The sequence below is a fragment of the Hippocampus zosterae genome, chromosome 16 (assembly GCF_025434085.1).
Source record: "Hippocampus zosterae strain Florida chromosome 16, ASM2543408v3, whole genome shotgun sequence".
Taxonomy (NCBI): domain Eukaryota; kingdom Metazoa; phylum Chordata; class Actinopteri; order Syngnathiformes; family Syngnathidae; genus Hippocampus; species Hippocampus zosterae.
The window spans coordinates 14,936,273-14,955,352 of NC_067466.1; the positions used below are offsets into that span (position 1 = coordinate 14,936,273).

Below are 19,080 nucleotides of genomic sequence, written 5' to 3' on the forward strand. Positions count from 1 at the left end.
AGATGCTCGTTTTTTCCGGCGAAAAACGCCTTACTATACATGGTCGTTTTTTCAGGCTAAAAACGCCTTACTATACATGCTCTTTTTTTCAGGCTAAAAACGCCTTACTATACATGCTCGTTTTTTCCGGCTAAAAACGCTTTACTATACTTGCTCGTTTTTTTTCGGCTAAAAACGCCTTACTATACATGGTCGTTTTTTCCGGCTAAAAACGCCTTACTATACATGCTCGTTTTTTCCGGCTAAAAACGCTTTACTATACTTGCTCGTTTTTTTTCGGCTAAAAACGCCTTACTATACATGGTCGTTTTTTCCGGCTAAAAACGCCTTACTATACATGCTCGTTTTTTTCGGCGAAAAAACGCCTTACTATACATGCTCGTTTTTTTCAGCTAAAAACGCCTTACTATACATGGTCGTTTTTTTCAGCTAAAAACGCCTTACTATACATGGTCGTTTTTTTTTCCCGGCCAAAAACGCCATACTATACATGGCACGCGAGAACAAAAGGGACAGAACAATGGTGAGAATGAGGGCGTTTAATTCAGTAACATGTTGGTAAAAGAGACGTGAACATGTTGATCAGATGAGTCATACGGAATGTGTAACAAAGTCGGTAAAATGACTTAACGAGCAAAACTTGCATTCAGACGCTCGAGGGAGGTCTGTGGTTTGCTTGTTTAACCTTTTTAGCAATAGGGTTCGTGTAAACAGCACAAAGAGTTGATCACAGTAACATGTTCATAATTCAAAGGTGCATTTCGGAGACTCAAAAGATACCAAGCTAACTTGTAGTACCACTCCCCACCTCAAGGGCGGGGGATGCTCGTGTGTCATCCGACAAGAACCCTAGTTTGTTTTTATTACTGTCATTGGTCACCTCTATTGAGCAGATTAAGCAAAGCTCTCTTTTTCGCTAGCCAAAGAGGCTTCACGGCTTGCAAGAAAGTTAGCACGTCTTCCTTCAACTGGTGTCTGAAACCTTTTGGTTTTGAGCTCCCCATGCAAACAAACTGAAGAGCTTTTCCCCATTTAAAGGAGCTTTAGGAGGCGTGAGATTTTTCAATAACAAAGGCAATGGTGAAAAAAGGGGGCGGGGCTTAAGTAAAAACAGTATACTTTACCAAAATTGGCTTAAGACTGACAGTTAAATCATCACCCAAGCAGTGTAGACATCACATTCAGTGGTGACAATGACCTGGTTTGGCTTTGGTAGCATTTAGACGCAAATAATACAGACAAAAATTGTAACATTTCTATATTCACACAAAGACCATTTCATTGGGAACACCAGCATAATTTAATCCAATCCAGCCAAGGTGTTTTGAGTGGCACTTGGGCAAACACTAGTAAACAAAAGTAATTGATGCATGTACATCAACAGTTTTCAAGATGTGTGGGAAAAAACACCGTTGAGCTGCGACCATTCATGTTGGTGAAGGTAGTGTTCCGAATGACATGACCTCCGAGTGCATAAAACAAAATGCGCCGTCCACTGAAAGGCACCGATCCATTTTTCAATCTCAAAATATGAAGAAAAATCTTTTTTTTCATTTCATTTGGGTTTCTGAAAGAAAATTAATACTAAGACTTGAGCCTCCAACAATTTGTCCCCCCCCCCCCCCCCGACTTTTTTTTTTTGAGGAACAGGTATGAGAAGACATTTTCAAACACGTGCTAGTCGCATCTGTATCAGGTTGGGACCATTTATGACAGTTCCACCGTTGACATCAGGCAGGCACACGAGTGACAATCACCAAAGGGACATTTGTGTTTTTCATTGGACGGCGACAAAAGGCTGAGCGGATGAGCCGCAGCGTAGTAACAACAACAACATGGCACAAAGAACGCCGTAGCCCTTTTTCTGTAAAAACATTCAACACGACTCGCTGCGCAGTCAAAGAAGACGTCTAAATAATTCATTCATTCATTTGATATTGCGCTGAAGACAAAAGTGCACTGAATTGTCTTACGGGTGAGGACAGAGAGACCAAAAGTCGGAACTGGAACTCGAGCTGCTTTCCATAGATTGAAAGTGCAAAAACGCATGCTTAAAAACACCAAAATCGTACAGTCAATTGGTTTGAAGAACTTGCAGTGACTGAGAAGGGTTGCAGAATTATGTGAATTTTTCATGTTACAAACTTTCTGGGGGGGGGGGGGGGGGGGCAGAAATGTACGTGTTATTACTCCTGCTGTGATTTTTGAGTATACTAGTACATGGACCTGAAGAAGGAATGCCACTTGAGCATTTATTGGATATCAATCCCCGTGTCCAAATCTGGTCAATTTCATATCCCCCGTCCCCGACATCGTAAATGGACATCAAGGATACTGAATAAATGCACAAATGGCCGAAAGCACAAAATGGACACTTTGGAGAGAAAAAAAAAAGCGCACAGAAGCATACAGTAATTTGACGTTTGTGAATAAATAACAGTCACCTAGAGGGAAGCTGGTGAATGATGTTTATCAATGGTCCGTCACACTACCTGCAGCGCCCTCTCGTGGCCGTCCAGCTGCACCTTGATCTTGTGTAGCTCCTCGATCTCCTGGTGGTGGCGCTCCGTCTTGTGGCGCACCAGCGAACGGTAGAAGTGGATGGTGAACACCACAAAAATGACGCCCACGGGCACCATGATGATGGTGGACGCCAGCGCCGCCAGCCAGCCGCTGTCTTGCGCGACCGGGGCCGTCATCGTCGGCGCCGCGGCGGCGGCACCTCCCGAGTCCACGGGCAGGAACTTGATCCAGCAGAGTAGCACCACCTCGGCCAAGAAGAGCAGAATGCCCAGCGCGGTGGAGAAGCCCCACGCCAGCTCGATGTAGTAGTGCATGCGCTCGTGCGGCGACTCGCTGACCGAGTTGAGGTTGTGGATGTTGCTGACCGCCTCCACGTTGGGCAGGATGCACGTGCTGATGAGCAGCGCAAACAGGTGCACGGCCACGAGCACCGTGGTGCACACGCTGAACGCCACCAGCAGCACGCGCGGGTAACTGTACTGCATTTCCAGCTGCACTTCCACCATGGCCACCTTGCGCCGCAACACACACACACACACACACACACACACTTTCATTGTGGGCGTGCGACAAAATGTAGCTGGATGTAAACCAATGATGCACAACACCGTAGCACAGCATCGGCGTAACGGCGTGAAATAAAATTGAAGGAGACTGACCATTGCGAAGCCAGACAGCAGCGCCGAGGTCCTGCTGGAGGCCTTGAGCTTGGCCCTGCTCAGGTAGAGCTTCCTCCAGGAGAGGGCCTGCACCGAATGGTGGTTGGAGCTAACCAGCTCCAGGTAGCTGCGCCGCACCCAGTCCCGGTAGTCCATGTTGCTGCCGCCGCTGCCGCCATCCGGGGCCCGCTCCGACATGCCCGGGGCCGGCGAGCCCGTGGGCACGTTGAGCTCTCTGCTCATACTGCCTGATTGGGAAATTGTTGATACAACAGAATCGCGTTTGAGTTTCACCGGGGACGGGGCTGCATTCAGAATGATCCAATCACATTCATACGAGTCGGCACACGCCTCATACCAAATTTACGACTCAATAAAGTTCAGATGCTCTGGTGGCGTTTCCCTAAACATCCAAAGACTTTTGAGGTTTACATTTTCGTTCTACTCAACTCAACTGTATTTATAGAGCACTTTCAAACAGCCATCGCTGCATACAAAGTGCTGTACATGGAGCAATTTAACATATACAATAAAGAGCTCGACTACCGAGAGGTCCCACTGTAAAAATCTGATCAATGGCACAGTTTCAAGGTTACAAATATGGAGCAATTAACTACTTTAGTTCTCAAATATTTTTATACCAACCTCAAAAAATACAAATGTATAATATATATTATTACAACATAATAAAATGTAGTCACATAGTAGTAGCCATGAGTGTTGATCAAAAACAAGACTGAGGCTTTATTCCTCAAAAGTCTTAACATTAGTAAGCCACGTTAACATTCAAGAAGTATTTTCCATACAAATATTAACTGTAATTATGATTATACTATTACGTCAGAAATTCGGGTTACACAACTACCCCGTCGTAGCCCGAGGATCTCCTGGATTAGTTTTTCATTTAAATGGGGAAGGGGGGGCTGTTATGAAATCCGACCCAAACCACTGTTGTCAACACACGCCACATTTGCAAAAATGTGTCAAATAAAATAAACAATCTATTATAACGGCATGCAAGCTAGCTCAGCTAACCTTAAAGTCCAACTTTAAAAAAGAAATTACACATACACCGCCCCCACCCCCACAACGGCAAAAAGATAACACCGAACATCTTCCGCGTTCTATAGGGTTGAGTGGAATATATACTATTGATTGGTCATTTTATGAAATCACTAACAGTCCGTGGGGAGTAATACGATGTGCTTGTTGAATATTTTCTAGTCGTCCTCGTCGAAAAATGTCCTAGTTGTGGAGACTTTAAGCCTTTCCGTACACTTGTCAGCAGCCCGGCGGGCAGGCGGATACAGTATTTATAACTCTGCCAAGTCAAAAGTGAGATCCGCTTACAGACTTTTGCTAACGTCTGCCTTTTTTTTTTTTTACCATTACGTATTGTTAACATGTTCAGACACATTTCGAAGACAAACAACGATGCATTGTAAGTTTCTCGGCCGGGATTTGGCTTCAAAAACAATCACAACTCGAAAGATTCTCGAAGACTTCTTGCTAGCTAGCAAAGTTACATAGCTAGCGTGATTCTCATCGACTTTCCACGAGTGTTAAGACGGTAAAAAAGTGAATTTATTGGACTCACCTGGGCGTCAATGTGGTTTTACGGTGAGCGACACAGCAGGAAAGCAAGAGTCGTTTCCACGGCGAACACGCACACACACTCCTGCGTGTGTAAAAGTGAAAAGCGGTAACAGCTTCCGGGTTTCATTTAAGAGTTGCTTTACGATTTCCTTACTTCCGCCACGACGAGCAGTTCGAGTGGAGTCATTATCGTGTCTTATTAGATTTTGAGCTGGGAAAATTTTGGATGTAGATCACATTTTTCCAAATTACTCACGTAAAGACTACAATTATTCCATTTGTACAACGGGTTTGGTTCAGCCTTCATCGTAGCGCAGTCAAAGCAAGATTTCCGATTGGTCGGACCTTCAAAATAAAAGCACATGCTCCGGTAATTACTTTTTTGACCACGGGGAGAGCACTCCGGCTCTACGAGAGCCTGTTTAAATCCCTCCCTACTCCATCCAACTCACCCGAGTCAAACGATCATCATCAATTGAATCACGCGTGGTGTAATAGGGATCTATTGCGAGATAGATGCTACCCCTGTTTTAAACTAAAAAGATCAAACTACTATTTTTCTATGGGAGTGATTTATGTTTTTAGCATATAAATGCTTTTCATTCAAATGTTTAACAATGACTGAGCCAAGGAGAACAGCGGGCCAACTCAGTTTTGCTGGGGATTTGGACTTGGATCACATTGTAAATTCATTTTGGATCATGTCCTTGCACTTTAATCCATCCAGACTGAGCTGTCAACATCTTAGGTTTCGGTCAAAGGTTGGAATCTCGTCAGTATCATCTCGACTGCCTGTATATGGATGGGAATGCTGTCCAGCCCTTGACTGCTTAGCTCGTAACGGTTGCAGCGCTGTATTTACTGTAATGCTGCCATCTGTTATTTATGAAAAATCTCTATTTATGGCTTTGGATGTTTTTCTGAGATGCCTCCGAAAATCCCCCATTTGCATTGCTCCAACAGACAAAGTTTTGAAATGATTTATCGTGGTCTTTTTTTATTTGACCCAAAAGCCTGGTATTTGAACAGGGGTGTGTAGAGTTTTTCGATCCACTGTATGTAAAGAGCTGGTGTGAAATAATTTGCAAAGCAGAGAACACAACATTTCAAACATTGAGGATGAGCCAAGAGGCAACGGTGGTATCGGTGGCATATGAAATGCACTTCAAAATACCCCAAATGGTGAAGCTCTCATGTCATCAACATGCCCCCCAACACATTTCGCTTTTTACATCCAGTGACAAGGTTCACGGTTTGCCCCGTAAGGGTCGATGTAAACCCCAAAATGCTAAAGAAATGGACCTCTCACTAATTCCTCTATTGCACTTTCCTCTAATCACATCTCACAGTAGCACTGTTGACTTTCGTTATTTCAACTACATAATGTGACTTACCCAAAGTCTCTTACAAAGTAAAAATACAAAATACATATTTAGAAAAACAAATGCAGGTCAGCAATATTTGTCCGAGTACAAATGTGTTGCTGTCGTGCGTCCGTGTCATCGCACTCACGTGTCACTTCCCGTAGTTCTGAAAAGGAACGGCTTGCGCTTCGCCACATTTCCTCCATCGATTAATCAGGAAAATTAACGAGTGATTCGGTGCCTCAAGACATGATGAATCAACAATCAATTTTTGTAGACAATCGATCAAGTCTTCATTATCCACCCAGCCTGTGCGCTTTTTCATGCCAAAACGGCTGCTCGCTAATGCTTACAAGGCTAGCGACACATTTTACAGGAAATGACACACAAGTCTCAACCGGGCCGGGAGTCTGTCGGCCATGTAGCGAGGATTAAAAGTCAATTTAGCGACGTTACTTGACGGCGACCACGGTGGTGTTGTGGATGGACTCCATGACGGCGGCCAGGCGGCTGCAGAGGTCGTGGGCCTGGTTCACGTGGACTTTGGGGGGGTCTTTAAGGACCACCGTCTCGGCCGAACAGTCCAGGACCCGTGGCAGGAATTCGCCCAGTTTCATCTGCAGCGAGTCTGCGCAGGAAAAGGAGAGGGCTGGTAACACTGGAGATTTGTTTGGGAAGATATAAGAAAGGTACCCACGGAGAGGTAATGAAAAATGATGGTGCGCCGAGAAAAGATAATCATTTCACCATAGGGAGGTATTCAACCAAAGTTTGTCCTCTAATGTGAAAGCTAAAGGCTATCAGACCATCTCCAAACAGCATGATGTTCTTGCCATTACAGTTGCACACGATATTCCAAAATGAAAGATCCACGAGACTGTAGCCGACCTCCCGAGATATGCCCGCAGAAGGAAAACCGCAGAGCACAACCTGAAGAATATTTCGGCTAGTTTAGAGCGAGGAACGCAATGTACTGACCAGATAAAAGCACTTGTTGCTGACTCTGCTGCTTTACACATCTCACGCAGCAAATGATGACAAAAACAACGGTGAGAACGAAGATAACTTCACAAACCCATCCGCGCTTTTACAGGAATGCTCTTTGTATCCCCGACTGTTGCTGTGTGCGTCCTATGCTAGAAAAACAAAACAAAAACTCTGTTTCGAGATTGTTACCGTCCATGTCCTGTCCCAGACAGCAGCACCACTGACTGCGGATGCTCTCCATGGTGTCGCGGTCCTCCTGCGATGGCGGCATCTCCCGGCTCATCAGATGCAGGCAAGGGATGACCGCTTCGTCCATGATGGCCACACTCTCCTCCACCTTGTTCTCGTCGCCGCTGGCGAAGAGCCGCGTTGCGCTTTCGTTCAGGGTCTGCCGCGGGGAGGTGATGTGAACAGAGAGAACCTCTATCAAATATTGACATCAACTTGCTGTCTCCATGTAACTAAAATTCAGGATGTCCTGAGTCGCTTGATTGCTCTCAAAAATAGATACGTGGGAAGTCATTTTGAAACGAGCAACCTCGAACGCAGCGGCACTCACCGTGAGACACTTTCTTCGGTAGAGTGCAATTAAAGACGTGTCTACGCCGCGTTTTTCTCCGCGAGTCAATAGGGCGGCGTTGGCGTCGTAGGCGTGAGCAAGGTAGGTCAGAGCCTCCCGCATCCTGGGATGCAAAAATAGATCGATAAATAAAAATAATGACACACACACACACACACACCGCGAAAAATACCATGCCAATAATGCGGGGAAACTTACTTGCCGTGCTGGTAGTGTTCCAGTCCGGTCAGCAGGTAGACGAAGACGGTCCGGAACGTTCTGTAGTCGTCGTGCCACTGCTGTGGAACATCACAAGACATATGTGTTCTATTCAAGTCCAAGTTTTTAAACGGGAGAACAGAGTTGCACCCCCCCCCCCATGTCTTAATTCCACTGAGACGAAATTACAATAAGAAGTTACTTCTTGAAATTCGACCCACGCGGACACACTCAAACAAACGAGTCAGATTAACAATCTAAAAAAAATTAATCAAATAACTTCTGTAAATAAGAACAAGTGTGCTGTATTAAATTCACACCTGGGAAAAATAAAGCCCCCCGCAAAGAGGAAAGAAATTGCTAGTACAATAGGCTACATAAAGTACCAGGTACTCATCCATGTCCATGTCTTCTGGCTTGATGAGGCGCAGCTTGGCTCGGGCTTCCCGCATGATACTGATGGCTCTGCAAGAACAATGGAGGCAGATATGCTTTTTTTTTTCTTTTTAAAATGACTACATGAACTTCAAACTAAACCACAAAATTGGGTACGTAAAGAGAGTGATGGAAAAATGCTACAGGAGACAAGTTTTGCTAGTTGTAATTTGGACACTAGATGGCAGTATTTACCCACATTTTGTATTGACAAGTTTTGCTAGTTGTAATTTGGACACTAGATGGCAGTATTTACCCACATTTTGTATTGAGTTCAGGCGGTGAAAGCGAAAAGTGAATGTTTTTACTTTACACAACAGCTGATGATACTTAAATAGAATTAAGAAATAGCAAAAAAATATAAACTAACTCTACGTGGGCGTAAATGACCTGCAACAAGCTCAAATGCTCGTCCAATCGAACAAGGCCAGGGTGTCAACATGCGCGTGTCAAGAAGCTCTCGTGTCACCTCTCATCGAAGCTGAGGTTGCGATCAGTGAACTGCTCGAGCAGCGTCCTCTCGATGACGCGTTTGGGCGCTTTGTTCTGGAAGAAGTAAACCAGAGCGTGGTGGAGGCGGGCGTCCTCCCGCGGCGTGGTCTCCTCCTGGGAGAGCTCGTACAAACGCGAGTACTCCTCGTGGAAGGCCTGGCAGAGGCAATTTGATGTGAAATCAAGTCCGAAAAGATACGTTCCAAACATCTTCAAGGAGCAAAAGGCCAACCTTGATGAGTCCAGCCTCAGGGCCCTCGGCGTCGAATGCTCGTCTGGCCTTTGCGATGGCGAGAATGATGCCCTGCATGGCTGGGGTCAACATCATCTGTCAGATGACGAGACATCCAAAAATTAATAATAATAATAAGAAATTCAACGTCACAAAGTATTTGTCGAGGCTTCATAACAATGCTCAACAACTAAAAAGTATACCTGTGTTTTATGGCACGTTTGGCTTAATTTCTCAGCGTGAACTCAGATTTGTTATCCATTTTGAGGGTCGGGCACTTACTTCTTCATTGTATCCATCAGCGTCCGCCCTCACCATGATCCTGCCCACGTTGGGGATCTCCACCTCGGACACCTCGTTCTCGGCCTGTCGCCGTCTGGTGGGAACCTGCTGCTCCCGCTGCTCCTCGTTCCCCCGATCCGCTTCGCGCTCAGGAGCTTCCTCCGAGGACGCCTCGGCGTCACCTCCGTTCGTTTCTGCGACATCCTCTCCTTCCTCCTCCTCCTCCTCCACTTTTGTGTCTTCCTTCTTCACCGAGAGTTCTGATGCCGCGGGGTTACCGCCGAGCTCGACGTCGGGAGAAGGCGTCTGGCGTCGAACAGACAAACAGGACCGTGAATCAGTCAATCAAGTTGCACGATTTAAAAGCATGGGAAGAAGAAGACATCCGGGGAACGTCGTCACTCCTTCGTAGAATGTATGTGCGTGTTTTGCCATGAATAGAAAGTCATATCCACTTTATCACGAAGCTGTCAAACTCATTATGTGGTTCCAGTAAGTGTGCTTCACTTTATCTGTACATTAAAGTGTCGGTACCACAGCCCGGATCCCCATGAGGAGGTCAAGTGATGTAATGGGACACTTTGTGGCCTGGAATGTTTGACCTATATTTGACAAATCGGCAGGGTGGGGGGAAACAAACAGGTGCTTTCATGGGGCTTAATCCACCTGACTTTGAGGCTCCTCAGCTGTGGCGGCGCACAGGTCGGGTCCTGGGGTGTCGCTGTTGTCGGGCTCGCTGTCATCTGTCTGGCAGTCAGAACTCTGAGGGGCGGCTGCTACGTCGGATTCTTTTGAGGGGTGAGGCGGTGAGGAGGGGGTCAAGAAAGAGACAATTATTTAATTTAATTTAATAGACATCGTGTTTGAACACAAAGAGTTACTTTTTCATTCATGGCAATGATAAGGTAGGATGATCAGAATTTTTTTTTTTAATGGGCATTTCCTGTTTGTTTGCATTAGGGCAAAAAAAAACATTTTTTACTTGACTAGATAAAATATCAAATATAGAAACGGAATCAACCCCAATGAGTCATGAGAAACCTTCAACTGGGCCTGCAGCTTCTGGCTCTGGGTCACTCTGGGCTTCCGCTTGCGGAGGTGAAGCAGCAGCTTCCCGGGCTGGCTCCTCGGTCTGCTCGGGCAGCGGCTCGACGGCAGCCGAGGGCTGAGGGTCGTGGTCGGGGGCGGCGCCGGGGGGCTCGACGGGGGAAAGCATGGACTCGCCTTGAGGCGCCGCCGCCACCGCTGCCTGGCGGAGTTGCTCCTCCCACTCGCTGAGCTCCTGCTGGAACCACTGGTTGTCTTGGTGCACGTAGCGTCTCAGGACGGGTGGCAGCGAGTCCATGCCGTGCAGAACTTGGCCGGTCTCGTTATCTGTGTGTTCTGAATGGAAGATAGCTATTATTTTTTTATCGATCCGAACATTTTCTATTGACCTGAATGCATTTACTTCACAGGTGACAAAAAACAAAAGCACAAAAAAAAAAAACAATGAAGAACTTATGTTGCGATACAGTACCAGTAATAAGATGAGGCAGCCTGTCATCAATGTACATCAGACAGTAGGCGCTGGCGTTGGTCATGCCGCCAAAAGAGTCCCGCTCTAGCTCCTCCCACGAGGACTCCGTGATATTGATGTCATTGTACTTCATCCAGCGCCGGTTGGCGTGGTCGTAGATGTACGCCCAATAGTGGCCCGCTGAGGCCTGGCCCTCGTGGACCAGGACTGCGTGGAGTCTGTAGGGTGCCTGAGCACACATAACAAGATCAAGTGTGAATAACGGGAATTTGATGACAGCATCCTTTTAGAATAGAGGCTTCATTTTATTCAGATTAATCACAAAATACAGTTGAAATATCATTTTATCATTTTTGATGATCATTGCACACACGTACAAAAAGAAAGGGAGCGGGGGTATACCGTATTGGCCTGAATATAAGATGGTGTTTTTTGCATTGAAATAAGACTGAAAACGTGGGGGTCATCATCAATTCGGGGACTAGACATTATATCCATTCACGACGCTAGATGGCGCCAGATATCAATGAAGCGAATGCTGAACTTGACTCTTATTTTCTGTAACAAAATTAATTTGTTGTTCAAAAAGTCCTTTTTCAAACTTGAGTCTTGAAAAAGAGGGCGTCGTCTTATAATCAGGGCCATCTTATATTCAGGTCAATACGGTAAATTAAATGTACCCTCAGTGAGCCAATCTAAAATTCAGGATCTTCTTCTCACTGGAGACATTGTAGCGGTTCCTCATTTTCCTTCTCCAAATTAATAGTTGAAAGTCATGCGGGCCTCGTGCGCATTGCACAGCGACGTGTGACCAAGAGACTCACGCAAACATTACCTGGCAGAGGCTGTTGTCTGAGTACATGCCCTCCAGCGTCTGACTGAGTCTGTCAATGTTTTCCTTCAGCTCTGCGGCGGCAAAACAACACCGGCAAGGAGGGAGTCAATCCAACTGACTGATTACAATATTAAGCGCCCCCCCCCCCCCCCCCGTGTACCGTTGATGTCGCTCTCCACTTCCGTCCTCCATCGCTGGAGGCAGCCCGTAACAAAGTGCAGCTCCTCCTCGGTGATGCTGTGGGGGGTGGGGTGGGGTGAGCAGTCGGCTGAGTGTCGGCACTGGGTGAAGGGCTTGTATATGGGCGTACGCTGGCAACTGGACGTCAGGCCCTCCGCCGACTCTGCACCGGCCGCCTGACTGGGGGAAGAAAGATTGCGATGATCAATCCATCCGACCAACTGTTTTCTACTGTGCTTTTTAGAATCACGCTAATAGAAAACAAATTTGTTTGTTTGCACAATAGATGCCAAACGTGTTGCCGGGTTTGAAATTGTGCCGACACAAAATTCTGTCCTCGTTATGCGTTACATCACATTTCAGCCCAATTAATTGTCATACTATAGTCAAACCATCTCCGAGCTTACCTGTCCTCTTGGCTGGCGTTCTCGCTGAGCGCAGGGCAAGGAGGAGCGTGTGACGAAGAAAGCGCTTGGGCATCTTCGGCGGGGGAAACGGCGGAGGGCTTGCTGGAAGTGAACTCCAACACAAACTGCAGCATGTCGGCCAGAGGGTACTTGTTGGGTCCCGAGCCGTAGTTTTTATAGCTGTGGAGAAATACAAAGCCATGCCAATTAGTGCTCTTGTCACATGAAGTGAGAGAAGATTTAAAATGAGGATCTGGACTGTACCATTCCAGTTTCTGTTGAAGAGCTGCGAGCTGCTCCCTCAGTTTTTTCACTTCTCCTCTCCTCTCATGTGCACACGTCAGGTTTTTGTGAAGATATCTGTCAAACAAATGTCAGCAAATCGTAGCTCTGAAGTGAACATTATCTCTCTCTCTCTTATTTTTTTTTTTTTTGGTCGTCGTCGGTCTTGTGCAGGTGGCCATGACGACTATTTTATTTGATTTTTTTTTTCATTTTAAAAGCGCTCACCTGTCCATGTAGATGATTTGTGGAAACTCAAGTTTCTTGTGTATCTTCTCGGGACGGCCGAGCTGCGTGTTGAACTCAAATCTGGACAGTTCAAACGTCAGCACAGGTGGCAACTTTTTGAACCATCTCTGCCCCAAAAAAAAGGAAAACCCCAAAACACATCACAAGATACTTCAAGTCAACCTTACTTTGAATGACGCTACAGACCTCTCGACCAGATGGCGCGCTGCGTTCCGCATGGAGCGACTCGATGTCCCTCTCCACCATGGCACCTTCCAGGCATTCGTCCAGGTTGTTGAAGCCGTTCACTTGCAAAGGGTACTGGCCAAACTGCTCAATGTTACATAAAACTGTACCTAAACACACACACATTGACACACACACACATGTGAGCTGTCCGCATCTGTCACAACACGATTGCTGAAGCTTGCACATACCCTCGTGCTTGCGCTCGGTAACAAAGGTGCCATAGAAAAGTTGCACCATGGGGTTGTTTTGTTTGTCTGTTGCGCTGCTGAAAGCAAAACGGAATACAAGTATTTGTGCGTTTTAATAAGAACGCGTATTATAAGTTCGTGTTTGTCTGGAACTCGTAACCTGCTCTTGGACTTACTCTCCATTGGCGGCCAGCTGAAAGGCGTCTTCTAACCAGTCGAGGAGCTTATGGGAGAACTCGCTCACATCCTGAAAACGTATGGATTAAAAAAAAAAAAAGTCGGCACGGTATTTTTATGCAAAGTACTCGTCGTTTGTGTATTTCTTGTACCTGCTGGGCCTCGCTGGTGCGAAAAGCCTCTCGCAGAAGCTCCACGGCAGCCGAGGGGTCGACGAACCTGCGCGTGGAGCCCACCATGAGGGCGAAGAGGCAGCGCAACTCCTGCATGAAGGCGATGTTCCTCTTGTCCTATCGGAACACATTCAGGATCACACGATGCCCGTTCGCTTACGTGTGCGCGTCTTCGATGGCGATCAAGATACTCACGGCGTGGCTCTTACACCTGTCCAGGATTTGCTCTGACAGACGGTAGTCGAGTACGAGCCTTTTAAAGACGGGCAGGTGGAACAGTGACTGCAACAAAAAGGCACATTCGTGGAGTGGAACTTTTGTCGCGCTTGTTCCCTCTAACGAGCAAAAACACGGCTTTCATTGAGGAGCGGACTTGTGTGCATTATTTTCTGATGAGAAAACGACTCGTCGAATGTTTCAAAAGATGACTTTCGAAAGTTCGGATTCCATTTTCCACATCATAAGAACGCAACATGCGCTATGTACTTTCCTTTGAGCTCCCCCCCACGTGCGTTTCCTGCGCAGTAGCAATTAGTCTTACGTGTCACGATAATTGAGCACTTACGTGTCTCCTGATAACGTTTGAGTGGGAAAGCCAACGGAGCTCCGATCTCATTGTTACAGTCACCGGTTGCCGCGGAGAATAACCAGAGCCGAAGAGTGACTCACGTGGTCACTTTGGCTCGGATTTGAGAGCATAATTTCATTTGGAAGATCATATTCACCGCTGTTGAATCGCCAACACTTGCTCCGATGGCAAAAAAAAAAAAAAAAAAAAAAAAAAAGATCATATCATCATCGTTCAGATGTCAACTCCGCTGGATCATACGACTATTATTCCTCAGATAAAAAAAAATGCAGTTGCACAATCTCCAACCATTTTAGATTCACTGGATCCCTGGTTCACTTTTCCGTAAAGAGTAAAAAGAAAAAAAAAAAGTCTCGTGGGCAAATTAATAGGAAACTTCACCAGCCCATCTATCGAAACTTCAGCTCAATAAGCATTAGAAGAAACAACTTTTTTTTGTTTGCTTTTTTAGGGGGGCGGGGGCCAATGCCACCACAGATAAAAATTGTGATGTTGACAATAGAACAGGAAATAGATTCTATAGGTTGGAGGTTACGGACAGCTCACACGGTCGCCATAGAGTAAGATTTTCACCAATTTATGTTATGGCAGTGAAAAAAAAAAAGTGCAAACATTTGCCAGACTCACCTGAATGACGGCGCTGAACCAGCAGGTGTTGCCCACGTTGCGAATGCCCACGGGCCAGTCGTCCTTGCGGATCCAGTCCGCGGGGCTGCTCATGTCGCTCTGGGCCGCCTCGCATCTCTTCCTCTTGCTCCTTGCCGAGTTCTCCTCGGCGCTCGCCTCCAGAGCCCTGCCGAGAGGCATCGGCGCAGACGTTGACTTGACATGCGGAGCGACGCCACGCGGGGTTGCGGTTGGCTACTCGCAAGCTCGCCGGTTTGTAGATTTTACCGGTAAAGCTGTGCTCCGTTTTGTTTATCGTTGTGCGATGTCACGTCAGTTTGGGCGAGTGTTTTAATTAGGCAAGTACGCTTGCTAGTCACGTGAAGTTGGTTTGTTTGTGTCGAATAAGTGACCTACTGAATACATGTGTGTACATGCTAGATGCATGGCCTTGACTCCATGCAGATTTTTCTTTGTCCGTGTTGAAATTAATCAATCTAAACGGTATACTCGAAGGTGTTTTTTTTTCCTTTCATGATCTTGTCCTTTTTAAGTGCTTTGCTGTCATTTTGTGAGACCTTACAGTCATGATGAGCTGATTTTCACGATTCGTGCCAGGGCTCTGCCCCCCGTAAATAGCTAAGCTTCACAGTATGAGGATAACAGAGAGTGTTTTGGGTGAATTAAAAAAAAAATCTATGGAAAGCAATAAGATGGTACCGATGGAACTCTCTCTCCTCTTCCTGGGCCTTGTGGGACTCCTGCAGGCTCAGCTCGATGGCCGTTTGGAGCTCATCGTGTACGGCTGAAAAGAGAACATCTTCAGAATCAATACTTTGCACTTAGTCGCCATTTCGCGGGATTCATTTAATGCGACGCACGATGGACCAATAGTAACCGGTAATCCGTTTGGGAATAATTACAGAAAAATAATATATTTAAAAAAAAAACGAAAATATAATAAAAACTCCACGGATCGTACCCTTCTGTCCGTCCCAGGCCTCCACGGGAATGCCGGACTTTTGTGGTTCTCCAGCATTCTGAACCTCCACCGGCTGACTTGTCAGCAGTCCGACAGCATGTCCGATGTCACCTCGACTGGCCTGAAGGAGAGCAGCGAGATAAGGCAGGAAAAGATAAAGGCCACATAGGAACTCTGGACATATACACGCAGAGGGCTTCATTAGACTTCATGACACCCAATACATGATTGACATAAAAAAAAAAAAAAACACATGAAAGACGACATAAAATCTTTTGTCTTACTTTTAACGCTCTGCAGAGAATCTGTGGATCCTGGATGCCGGTGATCTCCTTCAGCTGGTTGATCAGCGTCTCAGTCTGCTGATTGAACAAAGCAACAGAGGGACTTGACCTATAAATATGATTTTATACGAGCATAAAAAGTCTACACACCCCTGTTAAAATCCCGGGTTTTATCGAACCGTAACACATTTTCTCAGGTGTGCTCGGCAGGTAAGTGAGTGGGAACAACCTAAGCTGCGCGCAGAGGACTTCAGGCAAGTGAACCTCTTTATCATCAGCGATGTGGCTTTTTGATTTTCATGACTGAAGGTCGACCAAAACGGAAGTCGACCAACATCTCAAGATGGCTTCTGTTGTGTTCAACCCCCCCATCCGCTGTACAGTCATCATCTACTTATAAAGACATCTAAAAAAGCAACGTAGCAAACAATTCAAAATAACAAGGGCTTTCCCCTCCAGAGCTCTTTTGGCTGTTTGCCTGACACAGTCATGACCCACGCGGAACAGACGATGCCTCGTGAGGGCTCACTGAAAGCACGTGATGCACATGGGCACAACAAAAACCCAAATGCCAACCTGTCATTGTCATGGCCAAGACGGTGACTGAATCCGGAGCACCACGAGAATCAAGTCCAAGTGTCAGACCATGCTTCAATAAAGTTGGCAAAAACGATTCTAACCCATGACTTCAGTCTATCCTTAGCGAGGGTGACGTGTTAAAAGGAACCCCGTCCAGATACTGACATGGTTTTGCATGTGCAAGAGTACAAACAAACTGTCAGACGTGTTTTCACCTTGTGGACACATAAAGCATTTAAATACGAACTCGAGCCTGCTGAGTGGGATGTGCTATATAAAGCATGTCGCTACAACAGCAGGTGGATGCATCACGCACACAAACACAGGCGCACACAGAAAGCCAAGAGCAGGGGGACCAGACTTATATGGCATCCAGGGTATATTTGAGACCCACTTGGTTAGCCTCTATTTTAAGCTGCTGACATGGATAGGACAGGCTTCTGTTTATCATTCTGCTCGGCATGCCGGCGGACTCCCATCACAAAGCCACTGAGACTCTCCTCCCTCGCTCCATCTACGCGCACATGCACACACTGTGCCAAACAAATATTTCAGAACAATTTGTCAAAATATATATATTGTTAGAGACCTCATTCAGTGTTGGGGGGGGGGGGGGGGCAGCCAGATGGATTTAAATGCAAAATGATTTGTTTACTTGTTGGATTTACCATAAAGATAGATTGGAGTTTGACAATGTTAAGACACTTATTTGAAACAACACCCTAAACGTACAAATGACAATTAATCACTAAAATTGGTGTAAAATGCAGTAACCTAATGAACTTAAATTGTTTAAATTGTCAAGCGAGATCCCAAAGACACGGAGGCGTTAACTTCTTTTCCCATACGTTGATTCTGTATATTATTTTTTAAAAGTTTAACCACGTCGTACTTTTAACAGTTTTGTTAGTTAGGGACGTTCATGCTAACATGTCACTTGTGTTAATTACACCACCGTCGTCCTTTTTTTTTTTTTTTGCGCTCACCGAGTTGGCTGAGTTTTCTCCATTTTCGCTCTCTTCGGCTCCCATTGTAAAATGAAAACCAAATTTCTTCCCGTTTTCAAATTTCAGCCCCGAGTGAGGAGTCACTGCCACGCCATCTGTCGCACGCAGAGAGCGCAGAGCCGCGCGCGCGTGCTCGGCTCGTCAGTGTCCGGCGTGCGCGCGCCCTAGCCGACGTCAAATCGGACGGGCGCGCGCAGCCAGACGTGATTGATAAGGTTGAGTGTTGTGGGACACCACCCGCGAAGATTTTTCCCAGCAGTGTCCCAGTCTTTGACTGTTTATAAAAATATCATATATATATATATAAGTATTATATTAATAAGAATAATGTTGTAATGTTACGAGACGTACAAGGCGTAATGATGCTAGATCGTAATGTTGGTCGAAGACTCGCAATGTTACAACTGCAAGGACACTAAATCACAATTTTGCCCCCCCCCCCCAAAAAAAATAAATTCTTACCCGTTGTGCTTGGACACAGTATAAATTCTTTCAAAGTTGGACACCAGTGTAGTGTCTAGTTATGTAACAAGTATTCTCTGGTTTCAATAAGATAAACAAAAATATGTTAAAAGCTAAGAGGAAACACTTTTATTAACTTCATGTTTGTGATCCTCTGTGATGGAACCTCAGAGGAGCATCTTATCTCATGTGTTCCATCATTCAATGGGGGGTATCAGCTTACTCGGCGAGGTGAAGATCAATATCAAAGAAAGGAAAAAAAAAATGTCCACACTAGTCTGGTCTGTGTTCTGGCTCTTCACTCCGTACCACCCAAGCTCCTATTTGATGCAACTGAGGATACTGGTGTATTAAAAAAGAAAAGAAAGGGAAATAAAAATAAAAAAGACAGAAAAAGAAGCATTTCAAGCTCGATGGCTGTCATTTGGTTGCTACTGTTGTCAGGTAAGATGCTGTTCTATTTATTGAAATACAGTACTTAAAAAAAAAAGCTGCATGAAAAAAAATCTTAAAGCTACTGTTTGAACTGCGATATTACATTAGCGAGGCGGACAGATACTGCATGCAGTTGTTCACCCGTGACGTGACCACGTATTCAGTCGGATACCTTGCAGGCCACTTGGCTGAAACTGTTCCGGAGAAGCCGAAAAGATCGGCGCTGAATCAGCTGACAAGAACGTTACTGAGGAAATACGACTGCGGAGTTCGTCCCGTTCACAACTGGAGCAGCGCGACCACGGTCTTTGTCGACTTCATATTGCAGTCGGTCCTTGATGTGGTAAATACGAGCCTTTTTTGAAAACGCCAAAACACTTGCGTGATCGTAGATAACAACCCGTTCTTTGGTCATACCGTGATTTCAAAGGAATTCATCTTTTTAATTTTCCATTGTAACTTTAAAAAAAAAAAGTTTGGCTTCTGTTTCAGGATTCAAAAACCCAGAGTATTACCACAAGTATTTGGTACAGACAGGTAAGGTTTTTTT

General features: G+C 45.8%; 2 protein-coding genes across 4 annotated transcripts; both read right to left on the reverse strand.

The window, feature by feature from the left end:
- Positions 1-524: 524 nt before the first annotated feature.
- Positions 525-5,124, reverse strand: orai2 (ORAI calcium release-activated calcium modulator 2). Its single transcript, XM_052047301.1, has 3 exons — positions 4,780-5,124; positions 3,183-3,430; positions 525-3,035 (listed from the first exon to the last, which is right to left on the reverse strand). The coding sequence occupies exons 2-3, from the start codon at positions 3,423-3,425 to the stop codon at positions 2,484-2,486; spliced, it is 795 nt and encodes a 264-aa protein (XP_051903261.1). The 5' UTR covers positions 3,426-3,430; positions 4,780-5,124; the 3' UTR covers positions 525-2,483.
- A 623-nt stretch (positions 5,125-5,747) lies between these two features.
- usp28 (ubiquitin specific peptidase 28) lies at positions 5,748-17,774 on the reverse strand. Of its 3 annotated transcripts, none has more exons than XM_052047242.1 (26): positions 17,613-17,774; positions 16,048-16,125; positions 15,764-15,884; positions 15,502-15,586; positions 14,803-14,968; positions 13,782-13,868; positions 13,566-13,703; positions 13,413-13,483; positions 13,237-13,313; positions 13,007-13,155; positions 12,800-12,927; positions 12,554-12,649; positions 12,290-12,469; positions 11,863-12,062; positions 11,703-11,773; positions 10,868-11,096; positions 10,390-10,731; positions 10,015-10,136; positions 9,349-9,654; positions 9,067-9,162; positions 8,812-8,990; positions 8,294-8,372; positions 7,908-7,987; positions 7,689-7,812; positions 7,319-7,517; positions 5,748-6,770 (listed from the first exon to the last, which is right to left on the reverse strand). In XM_052047242.1, exons 1-26 carry the CDS (start codon positions 17,655-17,657, stop codon positions 6,595-6,597), a joined length of 3,624 nt encoding a protein of 1,207 aa, XP_051903202.1. In that variant the 5' UTR covers positions 17,658-17,774; the 3' UTR covers positions 5,748-6,594. The 3 variants fall into 3 exon arrangements, with proteins under 3 accessions (XP_051903202.1, XP_051903204.1, XP_051903203.1); XM_052047244.1 differs by having other exon boundaries at positions 13,237-13,310; positions 17,613-17,773; XM_052047243.1 differs by having other exon boundaries at positions 16,048-16,122; positions 17,613-17,766.
- Positions 17,775-19,080: the final 1,306 nt, after the last annotated feature.

What these genes read in the sequence shown, in the direction of transcription:
- orai2 (XM_052047301.1), bottom strand. Translation starts at nt 3,425, where the DNA reads ATGAGCAGAGAGCTCAACGTGCCCACGGGCTCGCCGGCCCCGGGCATG. An exon ending in TGCTGTCTGGCTTCGCAATG is followed by an intron (nt 3,036 to 3,182) that starts GTCAGTCTCCTT and finishes TTGCGGCGCAAG; the next exon opens with GTGGCCATGGTGGAAGTGCA.
- usp28 (XM_052047242.1), bottom strand. Translation starts at nt 17,657, where the DNA reads ATGGGAGCCGAAGAGAGCGAAAATGGAGAAAACTCAGCCAACTCG. An exon ending in GGTTCAGCGCCGTCATTCAG is followed by an intron (nt 13,869 to 14,802) that starts GTGAGTCTGGCA and finishes TTTTTGTTGCAG; the next exon opens with TCACTGTTCCACCTGCCCGT. An exon ending in CAGACAACAGCCTCTGCCAG is followed by an intron (nt 11,097 to 11,702) that starts GTAATGTTTGCG and finishes ATGTGTGCTCAG; the next exon opens with GCACCCTACAGACTCCACGC.